The sequence below is a fragment of the Leucoraja erinacea genome, chromosome 21 (genome assembly GCF_028641065.1).
Source record: "Leucoraja erinacea ecotype New England chromosome 21, Leri_hhj_1, whole genome shotgun sequence".
Classification (NCBI taxonomy): domain Eukaryota; kingdom Metazoa; phylum Chordata; class Chondrichthyes; order Rajiformes; family Rajidae; genus Leucoraja; species Leucoraja erinaceus.
In genome coordinates, this window is record NC_073397.1 from 17066646 (window position 1) to 17080185 (window position 13540).

Genomic DNA, 13540 nt, shown 5'->3' on the forward strand with positions numbered 1-13540 from the left:
GGTCAGAGCTGTTGATGTTGTATATATAGACTTCAGCAAGACATTTGACAAGGTTCTGCTTGGTACGTTGCTCTGTGACTGACACAGTGAATGGCATGCCTCGGGGGAATGTTATAGAGCAGTGGGATCTAGGAGTGCAGGTACATAGTTCCTGTACAGTTATACAAGGCATTAATGAGGCCACATTTAGAGTGATGTGTTCAGTTTTGGTCACCCTATTATGGGAAATATGTTGTTAAGCGTGAGAGAGTGCAGAAACGTTTTACGAGGATGTTGCCAGGACTCGAGGGCCTGAGCTGTAGGGAGAAGTTGTGCATGCTAGGACTTTATTCCTTGGAGCACAAGAGGATGAGGGGGTGATCATAGAGGTGTACAAGATGGATGGGATAAACGCAAAGAGTTTTTACTCATAGTGGAAGAATCGAGAAGCAGAGGACATAGGTTAAAGGTGAGGGGGGAAAGGTTTGATAGGAACTTGAAGGGCAATTTTATTACACAAAGGTTGGTACGTGTATGGAACGAGCGGTCGGAAGAGGTAGTTGAGGCAGGTACTATCATAACGTTTAAGAAACATTTAGATAGATACATAGATAGGATAGATTTAGAGGGATATAGAAACATAGAAAATAGGTGCAGGAATAGGCCATTCGGCCCTTTGAGCCTGCACCGCCATTCAATATGATCATGGCTGATCATCCAACTCAGTATCCTGTACCTGCCTTCTCTCCATACCCCCTGATCCCTTTTGCCACAAGGGCCACATCTAACTCCCTCTTAAATATAGCCAATGAACTGGCCTCAACTACCTTCTGTGGCAGAGAATTCCAGAGATTCACCATGGGCCAAATGCTGACAGGTGGGACTAGTGTAGATGGAGCATGTTGGTCAGCATGGGCAAGTTGGGCCGAAGGGCCTGTTTTCATGCTGTAGGACTATGATTCTATGACTGCACCTGTAACCATCTCTCAGATTCAACCGATCCACACAAGTAATATGACACCGGCGAGTGGTAAAATAACAGAGTCTGCCACATTGACTTGTAGGGTAAAGTAAATAGGGCTGTCATTTATCATCAGCCCAATACCGTACTCTTGGGTAAATCAATTCACTTAAATTGAGTTTGGTTTTGCAGAGAGCACGAAGTGCTGGAATAACTCAGCAGGTCAGGCAGTATCTCTGGAGAACACAGTCTTGCAGATTCTGAAACAGGCCCTCATAGTAATTCCTGGGCAAGTACAAATAAAAGGCAAGAAAAACAATCCATTATCCCCAATCCACAAGGGGTGCATGGTGACACAGCGGTGCCGTTGCAGCCTTACAGTGCCAGAGACCCGGATTCCATCCTGACTATGGGTATGTACATTCTCCCGAGACCACCTGGGTTTTCCCTGGGTGTTCCTGTTTCCTCACACACCCAAAGATGTGCAGGCTTGTAGGTTAATTGGCTTCGGTAAAGATTATAAATTATCCCTAGTGTGTAGGATAATGCTGGTGTATGGGGATCGCTGGTCAGTGTGGACTCGGTGGGCCGAAGGCCTTGATTCCATGCTGTATCTCTTAAACTAAATTTAAACAGCCCATTAGTCCCTTTTTTCATGTACAAATCATGCATAAAAGTGACCCAACCTATACTAACAAACTGAAGTTCAAATCCCACGGTGGCCATTGGGAGTTATAAATTTGAGGAATTAATTAAATTGAATTTATAGTCGCATGCATAAGGACACTGAGGTACAATGAAGACATGGCTTGTGTCAGCATCTCAGACACATAGAAATGCAGCCTGAAAAAGGCACCTATTTTAAATTAAGGAAATTACCATAAAATGAATGGATTGTCTTTTACTTTTGGATCTGGGCCATGGATGTCATTCAGAGAAGAAACATTATACATGGCTGAGGTATGACACCAGATAAACTTCCAAACCAGGAAAGATCAAAGTCTAGTTTAGTTTATTGTCACGTGCATCGAGGTACAGTGAAAAGCTTTTATTGCGTGCTAACCAGTCAGCGGAAAGACAATACATAACTACAATTAACGAGCCATCCACAGTGTACAGATACAGGATAAAGGGAATAACGTTTAGTACAAGATAAAGTCCAGTAAAGTTTAATCAAAGAGGGTCTCCAATGAGGTAGATAGTAGCTCAGGACTGTTCTCTGGTTGTTGGTAGGATGGTTCAGTTGCCTGATTACAGGATGGTTCAGGTGCCTGAAACTGTCCCTGAATCTGGAGGTGTGTGTTTTCACACTTCTATAACTTTTGCCCGATGGGAGGGGGAGAAGGGGAAGTGGCTGGGGTGCGACTCGTCTTTGATTATGCTGGTGGCCTTTACCAAGGCAGCGTGAGGTATGCATGGAATCAACGGAAGGGAGGTCGGTTTGCGTGATGGTCTGGGCTGCGTCCACAATTCTCTGCAATTTCTTGCGGCCTTGGATGGAGCTGTTCCCAATCCGTGCTGTGATGTGTCCTGATGAAATGCTTTCTTCGGCGCGCTAGGGATATGGATAGCTGACGTTTCGGGTCATGACCCTTCTTCAGAATGAAGAATTAGTAAAAATCTGAAGAAGGGTCTTGACCCGAAACGTCACCTGTTCATGTTCTCCAGAAATGCTGCCTGACTCGTTGAGAGCACTTTGTGTCCTTTTGAGTATTAACCAGCAACTGCAATTCCTTTTTTTCCACAAGATAAAAGGGTTTGTAGGTTAATTGACCTGTAAATTGACACTAGTGTGTAGGGAGTAGATGAGAATGTAGGATAACGTAGAACTAGTCTGAATGGGTGATCGATGGTCAGCATGGATTTGGTGGGCTGAAGGGCCTGTTTCCATGCAGTCTCTCAGTCTATACTGTACTGTATGTAGTGTTCTTTCAGGAAAGGTGTGGCAAATGGCAGACTCTCTCAAAAGACAGTGGTACAACTGGTAGAGCTGCTGACCCACAGTATGAGAGGCTCAGATTCATTCCTTTCCTTGGGTGTTGTTTAGTTTTGTTTAGTTTTGTTTTGTTTAGTTTAGTTTAGAGATACAACGAAAACAGGCCCTTCGGCCCACCGAGTTCGTGCCGACCAGCAATCCCCGTACACTAGCATTATCCTACACACTAGGGTCAATTTACAACTTTATCGAAGCCAATGAACCTACAAACCTGCACATCTTTGGAGTGTGGGAGGAAACCAGAGCACCCGGAGAAAACCCATGCGATCATTCGGAGAAAGGACAAACTTTGTACAGGCAGCACTTGTGGCCAGAATCGAACCCTGGTGTCTGGCACTGTAAGGGAACGGCTCTACTGCTGCACCACCGTTCTGTCAGGGGCTGTCTGTGTGGAGTTTGCGTGTTCTCCCTCCAGATGCCTCAGTTTCCGCCACCAAACAAAGCTGTTTTGGCCAATTGGCTATAGTAAATAGCCCCCAAAGTATAGGTGAGTGGTGGAAACTTGGGGGAAGTTGATGAGAATGTGGGGAGAATTTAAAAAAAAATGGCATTAATGTGGGATGTGTAAATGGTAAATTGATGGTCAGCATGGACTCAGTGGGCAGAAGGGCCTTGTTGTGTGTTGTATCTCTCTGTGGCAGTCACACACACACAATGGGTTAATACTCTTACAGTTCAGTGCAGCAAACTACCTGGCTCTAACAGCTACAACAATGGCACATTACTCATTTATATAGCATCGTTAAAGAATGTCACAATGCACAACAAAGTAATCAGGCAAAAGGTAATGGTGAACTGCACTAGAAATTAGTGTGACTGATGAGTTTGGTCAAAGAAGACAGCATCTTAAAAGGCCGAGAGAGGATTGCAGAGCTAAGATCTTGGTAGCTGTAGGCAAAAGCATCAGCTATTGAAATAGCGGCGAACCTGTGGAATTCATTGCCACGGACAGCTGTGGAGGCCACGTTCTTTTGGTATTTTTAAAGCGGAGATTGACAGGTTCTTGATTAAAAAGGGTGTTCAAAGTTATGGGGAGAAGGCAGGAGAATAGGGGTTGGGTGGGAAAGATAGATCAGCAATGATTGAATGGTGGAGTAGACTCGATGGACCAAATGGCCAAATTCTGCTCCTATAACCTACAAACTTATGAAGTTCGTAGAGTCTTGCCCCTGTCCCACTTAGGAAACCTGAACGGAAATCTCTGGAGACTTTGCGCCCCACCCAAGTTTTCCGTGCGGTTCCCGGAGGTTTTTGTCAGTCTCCCTACCTGCTTCCACTATCTGCAACCTCCGGCAACCACCTGCAACCCCCGGGAACCGCACAGAAACCTTGGGTGGGGCGCAAAGTCTCCAGAGGCTTCCGTTCAGGTTTCCTAAGTGGGACAGGGGCATTAGAGAGCACAAACACCCTTCAGCCCACCTTGTACATGCGGACCAGTGGGCTAGTCCTATTTGCTTGCCTGTGTCCCTATGCACTCTGAACCTTTCCTACCCATATATCTGTAAAAAGAACAAAGTGTTGGAGGAGAAACTCAGCGGGTGAGGCAGCATCTATTGAGCGAAGGAAATAGGCAACGTTTCGGGCCGAAACCCTTTGGTTTCGGCCCAAAACGTTGCCAATTTCCTTCGCTCCATAGATGCTGCCTCACCCGCTGAGTTTCTCCAGCATTTTTGTCTACCTTCGATTTTCCAGCATCTGCAGTTCTTTCTTAAACAAAGTGTTGGAGGATCTCAGCATCAGCAGCTCCTTGTGTCTCTCTTTCGATTATTCTCTTCTGGTGAAGGGTTACCTACTTAAAAAGCCAACCCATGATTCAATGGTACTTTATTTGCCACACAGTGCAGTGAAATTCATTTTTGTATACGGTTCAGTACAAGTATCATTATACGTAAGCACTTAGGTACATCTTAGATAAGCTTCTCAGATACAGTACAAGTATAAAGCAGTAGTAGATGGACACAAAATGCTGTAGTAGATGGACATTTGTCGAGTGGCTACCTGTCCTGCTGAGTTACTCCAGCATTTTGTGTCTTATCTTCAGTGTAAACTAGCATTTGCTGTTCCTTCCTACACTGTATAGCTGTAGTACACTGAGGCTGTATTCAGAGTCGCCAGTTTGGCACCGTTGTGATTCGAAGATAGACTCAAAAAGCTGGAGTTACCCAGCGGGACAGCAGCATCTCTGGAGAGAAGGAATGGGTGACGTTTCGGGTCGAGACCCTTCTCAGACATTGCTCTGCCTCAGCCTGGAGTCGGACTACAGGCCTCGACCTGAAAGTCACCTGTCCAGTCCCTCCACAGATGCTGCCTGACCCACTGAGTTCCTCCATCACTGTGTTTTGCCCACGATCCCACCAGCTAAAGTTCCTCGTGTCTCTCTTTGTTTTCCTTCTTCTGGTGAAAGGACTCCGACCTGAAACGTTAACCTTTCCTCTTTGTTCAGGTTCTGCCTGACTTGCCGTTTGTTGTTTACTGATTTGTGTATAAAATCATGAGGAGAATAGATAAGGTGAATGCACAGTCTTTTACCCAGAGAAGAGTAATCAGGATCTAGAGGGAAAAGGTGTAAGGTGAGAGGGCAAACATTTAATAAGAACCTGAGGGCAACTATTTGGGTGATGGTGGGTGCATGCCAGAAGAGGTAGTTGAGGCAGGTTCTATTAGAGTATTTAAAAGACATTTGGACAGGTACATGGCTAGCAAAGGGTTATAAGGACATGGGCCAAACTTGGGTAAACGGGACTAGCGTAGATGGGGCATCTTGGTCAGCAGTGACAAGTTGGGACCTGTGTAGATGGTGCATCTAGGTCAGCATGGGCAAGTAGGGATTAATGTAGATGGGGCATCTTGGTTGCATTGGCAAATTGGGATTAGAAAAGAGGGGACATTTTGGTTAGGTTGGGCAAATTGGGACTAGCATAGTTGGAACTAGTGTAGATGGGGCATCTTGGTTGACATTGGAAAATTGGGACTGGCATCGATGGCTGGATTAGGCAAATTGGAACTAGCTTTGATGGGGCATTTTGGTTGGTATGGTCAGGTTGGGACAAGCGTAGATAGGGCATCTTGGTCGGCATGGGCAAATTGGACCATGTTCCCATGCTGTATGACTCTATCACTCTGTATCCCTCTGTGTCCAGGGTACATTCACAGCTACATCAGCCCGTCCGTGTATGAGAGCGGAGCGGAGAGGCAGGGGGGAGCCGGATCCCCGGGCCCCATCTATACCAAAGTCAATGAGGTTTATGGAGAACCCGAGGCCCTGGAGCCCGACAGCCCGCAGTCAGAGTTCACCGCCGGCTACTTTAACGGCGAGGCAGCCGTCAGCGAGGGCTACAGCATGGACGCGTTCTTTATCACGGACGGGCGGGCGAGGAAACGACCGGAGAGCGCTGCTCGCACCGCCCAGCGGCACAGCTGCAGCGAATGCGGCAAGACTTACGCCACCTCGTCCAACCTGAGCCGGCACAAGCAGACCCACCGCAGCCTGGACAGCAAGCTGGCCCGCAAGTGTCCCACCTGCTCCAAGGTGTACGTGTCCATGCCCGCCCTGGCCATGCACGTCCTGACCCACGACCTCAAGCACAAGTGTGAGACGTGCGGCAAAGCCTTCAGCCGGCCCTGGCTGCTCCAGGGACACGTCCGGTCCCACACCGGCGAGAAACCCTTCGGCTGTGCCCACTGTGGCAAGGCGTTCGCCGACCGCTCCAACCTCCGCGCCCACATGCAAACCCACTCCGCCTTCAAACACTTCCGATGCAAGCGCTGCAACAAGACTTTCGCTCTCAAATCCTACCTAAACAAGCACTACGAGTCCGCCTGCTTCAAGGGGTCGCAGGAAGGAGATTCCTGAACGCCTGCGCTTCAAAGGGGGCAGGGGAGAGGGAGGGGGAACAAAATACAAAAAAAAAACACACACAAACCCACACACACAGCAGAATGGGAAAAAATGATTTAAAAAAAGCACCTTCCTTCATTTCAAAGCAATACTTCCTGAGATTAATCTTTCTAAAAAAAACTATGCTGGATCTTTGTTGAAAAGTTGAAAATAAAACCTCCAATAAGTTCAGCTTGCAAAACTGAGGGACGATACAAAATGCAAGCAAGGACTACTCTACTCTACTCTACTCTTCTGCCTTTCCTTTGGACAAAGGACGGAAGAAATGGGATGGAAAGCACTGGGATATATTTGTGACTGTCAAAGCACATACGTGTGCACAGAGCACACGTGGACACATTCACACGTTCAAACAGGCATGTGCAGGTGCACAGGCACACACATGCATCCACACACACGCACACGCATGCACACACACACGCACCGGTTACATTTGCTCTCCCAGGACATGCCAACGACATACATCGCTTGCATGCACGCACGCACGCACATGCAAAGATGACCTCTGTATTTTCGATGCTGCTTTTTTGCTAAAGGAGGGGAAAAAATATTTATTGCATCTTCCAAGGTGATTGAATTGTACTCGACTTTTTTAAAACTGTTCACTTACGGGGTGTTTATTGTTTCTGTTGATCTGCAGACGAGAAAATGTTTTTGAGTGTGTTGCTTGGTCAATGTGGAGCGTGACTTAAGGCAAATCCGTTTTTATTTTTACACAACGAGAACTGTTTGTGCCATTGCACTGAATTCCTCTACAGTAGAATCCAGAGATTTGGCTGCTGACAGGAAACTCTTATTTCAGCTTTAGGCTTTAAAGATACAGAGCGGAAACGGGCCCTTCGGCCCACCAAGTCCGCTACACTAGCACTATCCTGCACACCAGAGACAATTTGCAGAAGCCAATTAACCTTCAAACCCATGTGTTTAAGAAGGAACTGCAGATGCTGGAAAATCGAAGGAACACAAAAATGCTGGAGAAACTCAGCGAGTGCAGCAGCATCTATGGAGCGAAGGGTTTCGGCCCGAAACATAGAAACATAGAAATTAGGTGCAGGAGTAGGCCATTCGGCCCTTCGAGCCTGCACCGCCATTCAATATGATCATGGCTGATCATCCAACTCAGTATCCCGTACCTGCCTTCTCTCCATACCCCCTGATCCCCTTAGCCACAAGGGCCACATCTAACTCCCTCTTAAATATAGCCAATGAACTGGCCTCAACTACCCTCTGTGGCAGAGATGTCCAGAGATTCACCACTCTGTACCTCTTATAGTCAGGTGAATGTATCATGCAGAAATTATATTCCTCACCTATCTATATTCTATATTACTGATTGATCAAATACCTACTGTAGGTTGGCAAAAGTACTGGAGAAACTCTTATTCCGTTACGGCCCGAAACGTTGCCTATTTCCTTCGCTCCATAGATGCTGCCGCACCCACTGAGTTTCTCCAGCATTTTTGTGAACCTTCAAACCCACACCTCTTTCGGAGTGTGGTAGGAAACCGGAGCACCCGGAGAATACCGATGTGGTCACATGGAGAATGTACAAACTCCGTACAGACATAGTCATGATCAAACCCGAATCTCTGGCTGTGAGTTAGTAGCCACTGGACCGCCCCCAGTGTGGCCTTGTGATGTGACCAGATACTGTTGTAACCTTCTGGCAGCTAACAACCTACAGTACAGTAGGTTGTTCAAGAAGGAACTGCAGATGCTGGAAAATCAAAGGTAGACAAAAGTGCTGGAGAAACTCAGTGGGTACGGCAGCATCTATGGAGCGAAGGAAATAGGCAACGTTTCGGGCCGAAACGGAAAAAGAGTTTCTCCAGTACTTTTGCCAACCTACAGTAGGTATTTGATCAATCAGTAATATAGAATATAGATAGGTGAGGAATATAATTTCTGCATGATACATTCACCTGACTATAAGAGGTACAGAACTTAAACAGCGTAGACAGGCCCATAGTCTTTACCATATCTACATCACACATAGGATAGTACAGCACAGGTACAGGCCCTTCAGTCCACTATGCCTGTGTTGAACATGATCCCAAGACCAACTCTTATCTGCCTGCACATAATCCATACCCCACAGTCCCTACATATTCATGTGCCTTTCCAAAAGCCCTTTAAATGTGACAATTGTATCTGCCCCCACCACCACCCCTGACAGTGCGTTCCGGGCACTCACCACCCTATGTGTGAAAAAGTTGCCCAGCACATCTCCTTTAAACTTTGCCCCTCTCACCTTACAGCTATGTCCTCTCGTTATTGATGTTTACATCCTGGGAAAAAAAGTTCTGACTGTCTACCCTATCTATGTCTCTCATAGTTTTATACACTTCTATCAGGTCTCCCCTAAACCTCCTATGAACCAGAGAAAACAATCCAAGTCTGTCCAATCTCTACCTCTACCTCCAGGTATTTATGATCCACACAAACCTTTCCTGCACTGCATTACCTCACCTTTATCGCAATAAACAACATTTTGCTCACCTGAACAGCCAGTTCATCCTTGCTTTCTGATTTACAGCTCACTAGTTACCGATTCTGACTCTTGTCCTTGGAATCCACAATCTCCAACCTATGTCACAAGTCCATGATGAGATACTTTAATAGTCATACAGCACAGAAACAGCCTTTCAGCCCAACTCGTCCATGTTCGTCAAATGCCCCATAGCCCTCAAAACTTTTCCTACCATGTACCTGTCCAAGTGTCTTTTAAATATTGTTATAGTACCTGCCTTAACTACCTCCTCTGGCAGCTCGTTCCATGTACCCACCACCCTCTGAATGAAAAGGTTGCCCCTCAGGTTCCAATTAAATCTTGTCTCTCTCACCTTGAACCTGTGTCCTCTGCTGATTCCCTTATGCTAGAGTCATAGATTCATACAGTCTGTAACCAGGTCCTTCGGCTCAACATGTCCCATCTACACCTACCTGTATTTCGCCCATATCCCCCTCAACCTGAACATTAATTCAAGTATCCTGGGTAAAAGACTGTGCATTCAACGTATCTGTTCCCCTCATGATTTTATACACCACTATAATAACTCTCCTCAGCCAAGGAATAAAGTCTGCTCAACACTCCCTATAGCTCAGGCTGTTGAATCCAGGCAACATCCTCGTAAATATTCTCTGCACTTTCCAGCTTAATGACCTCCTTAAATGTTGACAGTTTTACTGATTAGGCAGTAGCCACCTTGAATAGTTCATTGAAGCAGTTGTTAACGTCAGGATGAAAGTATCTTATGCAGGTATGCTCTGTTTAAAGCCCTTACGATATATATTTTGCATCAGAGCTGAACTTGCGATATCCATCGGGAAGTTCATGTTCATAGGTCATAGGAACACAGTTAGATCATTCAGCCCATCAAATCTCCTCCGCCATTCAATCACGACTGATCTATCCTTCCCTCTCAAACCATATCCCTGCCTTCTCCCCTAACACCCTTATTAATCAAGAACCTGTTCATCTCCGCCTTAAAATTATCTCTTGACTTGGCCTCCATTGCCCTCTATGGCAACAAGTTGCTTGGCCAAAAGGACACAAAGTGCTGGAGTAACTCAGCCAGTCAGGCAACATCTCTGGAGCACATGGATTGGCAATGTTTCAGATCGAGACCCTTCTTCAGAAGTACCTTGAAGATGGATCTTGATCCCAGCACTTTGTGTCCATTTTGTGTCTAAACCAGCATCTGCTGTTTAGAGATACAGAGTGGAAAACGGCCCTTCAGCCCACCAAGTCCGTGCCGACCAGCGATCCCCACACATTTACTTTATCCTACTACAGTATGTCTTTGGAGTGTGGGAGGAAACCAGAGCACCTGGAGAAAACCCATGCAGATCTCGGGGAGAATGCACAAACTCCGTACAGGCAGCACCCGTAGTCAGGATCGAACCCGGGAATCTGACACTAAGGCAGCAACTCGACCACTGCGCCACTGTGCCGCCCTTTATTTCTTTGCCTTCAGTTCTTTGTTTCTACAGTTTGCTTGGCCAATTATAGTGCTCTCTGCACTTCAAGATGGAGTTAACCTTTGGTTACCTGCCAACACCCAACTGGTTGACCATGAAGCCTTTCAAAATATCCAGTGGATGTGAAAGTCACTCTGTAAATTCTTTTTTCACAGGCCAAATCAAGCAAGTCAAATCAACTGGATTCTACTGTACATGAGCATTGTAAAGTATTGTCATGGTATTTTTTATTGCCAGTAAAGGGGAAACTGCTTCCACCGAACAGTGCAGAAGAAAATCCCTTATCTAAATTTTCCCCTTAAGTTGATATCACAAAGAAAAGTGATTAACTGATGCATACTATTGCCATCTACACTGCACGCTGAAAGTGCCAACAAACTACTTCTCCTGTGGTACATTGCCCCTTTATATTTATTGAACTAATCGTTTTTTAAGCCATGGATCAGGAACACTTATGTTGTTGCCAAAGCGCTTGCCACTTTTGAAGGAAAAAAAAAGTTTTTCTTTTCATTTAATTTTATGCAACTATTTATGTATTTATTTATGTATTTAACTATTTATTTATGTCGCTTATTTATGAGGTGCACATGTCACCAAAAAGACCAGGAGTTTGTGTCGTTCCTGACTGCTGTGAACAAATCCTTTTTTTAAATAATTAAGTGCAGTTTATTTTTCTTGTTGTTGAAATGCATAGGTCACTTGAGAAAAGGCAATTTTGGGGATATGAGTGAATGTTGATATTGTAAATAAGGCACTACGCTGTATTCCAGCAATAATTCCATGATGCATGGCTTCCTTTCTTCTTTGTAGTTTATGGTATCGTTAAAAAAGAGAATCCAGGTATTGACTTCAGTATTAATTAGCAATGGAAATCAGGGATCTTGCAGGGGTTTGCAAAGTGCTTTTGCTGATGAAATGTTAACCAGACTTCCAATGGTGTGATCTGTGTGTGGCTGTTTGTTGTTCTGCCTTCTCCCTTGGGTCAAGTCCTGGGCACCTGAAGGTTGGCATCGACTCAATGGTCCCGAGACCAGTTTCCTTGCTGCTGGCTCCATGGTTCAATGATACATTATTGTCACATGTACCTGGGCACAGTGAAATGCTGTGCTTTGTATACAACCAGGTTAGATCATACAGTAGACCTCACCTAGGCAGTACACAAGAGTCGCCATGTTTCTGCCGCCAACATAGTTACAAAAAAGTAATTGAACAGTTTTATCTTCTGCTCACAGTGGCGAACCTGGCCTCCCACCACAGGTGGCAGCAGCCGACCCCTGCCAGGCCCTCCCTTCATTCTCGTCGGCCCTATGATGCTGAGATCATAAGATCATAAGACATAGGAGCAGAATTAGGCCATTCGGCCCATCGACTCTGCTCCGCCATTCGATCATGGCCGATCTGTCTTTCCCTCTCAACCCCATTCTCCTGCCTTCTCAGCCGTAACCTTTGACACTTTTACCAATCAATCTCCACCGACTGGATAGCACGGACAGAAAAAAGCTTTTCACTGTACCTCAGTATATGTGTCAATAAACAAACTAAATTATACTAAAAAAAATAAACAATGACTTGGCCTCCACTGCTGTCCGTGGCAATGAATTCCACACATTCGCTACCCTCTGGCTAAAGAAATAGCTCCTCATCTCCATTCTAAAGGTACGTCCTGTTATTCAAAAGTTGTGCTCTCTGGTCCAAGACTCTGCCATTACTGGAAACATCCTCTCCATATCCACTCTATACAGGCCTTTCATTATTTGGTCGATTTCACTGAGATCCCTCCTCCGAGAAGATGTTAGTTACCGTATTCGATAATTCCACACTTTTAGTCTAAAGACCTTTCAATTCCTGTTTTACCACAGAAGGAGGATAGTTTGGCCCATCGAGTCCATGCCAGCCCATTGATCAACCCCACTCCCCACGAGCAAACACTGGACCTTCACAGCAAAGCCTGGAACGTTCTGGAAAAGACAGGATGTTCCCCACACGGGCCTACATCACAAGGCCTCAGAAACTTGCCCAATGTCTGAAGGCACGCCCATTCTGGAAGGAAGTGAAATACAGATGGTGGGGTTGAGGGAGTCAAAACAGCTACACTTCCCCTTTTATGGTCATGAAATTATGATTCATAAATTGTGCAAATGAAAAATCATCCAATAATCAGCAATTGTAACAAATTGCTGAGTAAACCATCTCAACCCATGATCACTACTGGTTAACACATTAACAGCAGCCTGTCACAGACCCTGCATTAAAGGATATTTTCCTATCTCCTGTTGTATGTAACAACCACCAATCATTTTATAGATTATAATCTCAAAAACTATTTAAAATATATGATCGCAAATAATAGCATTCAGTCTAGAATTCTGAGTACGTTTCGGGTGTTGTCATCGATTTCCTCTCTCCTTTCTTCTTACTTTTTGCTCTTCTCTCTCTCCCCATCCCATTTTCTCTTCCTGTCTCTCTCTTTCTCCTCCCCCCCACCCCATCATTTACCTTTTCCATTCTCTATCTCTCTTTCACGGCCATCCCTCTATCCCCATTCTTTCTTTCTCTTATCCTACCTTCCTCATTCTGTCTTTTCCCCCCTTCATTTTCTGTTATCTAATATCTACCGCTCCACGTTTACTCCATTCTGTTACTCTCCTTCTTTCTTCTCCTCCTTCCTCTCCCCCCCCCCCCCCCCCCTCTCTCTTTCTCTCCCTTTCTTCTTCGGTCTCCCACC

General features: G+C 45.6%; 1 protein-coding gene across 1 annotated transcript in view; it reads left to right on the plus strand.

Annotated features, from left to right (window-relative positions):
- The window catches only part of LOC129707308 (transcriptional repressor scratch 1-like), a 31841-nt gene extending 23374 nt beyond the window's left edge, over nt 1-8467 (plus strand). Inside the window, exon 2 of the mRNA XM_055652247.1 lies at nt 6077-8467. Within this exon, the coding sequence (XP_055508222.1) occupies nt 6077-6789 (713 nt within the window). The 3' untranslated portion in view covers nt 6790-8467. The remainder of the gene's footprint in view (nt 1-6076) is intronic.
- Nucleotides 8468-13540: the final 5073 nt, after the last annotated feature.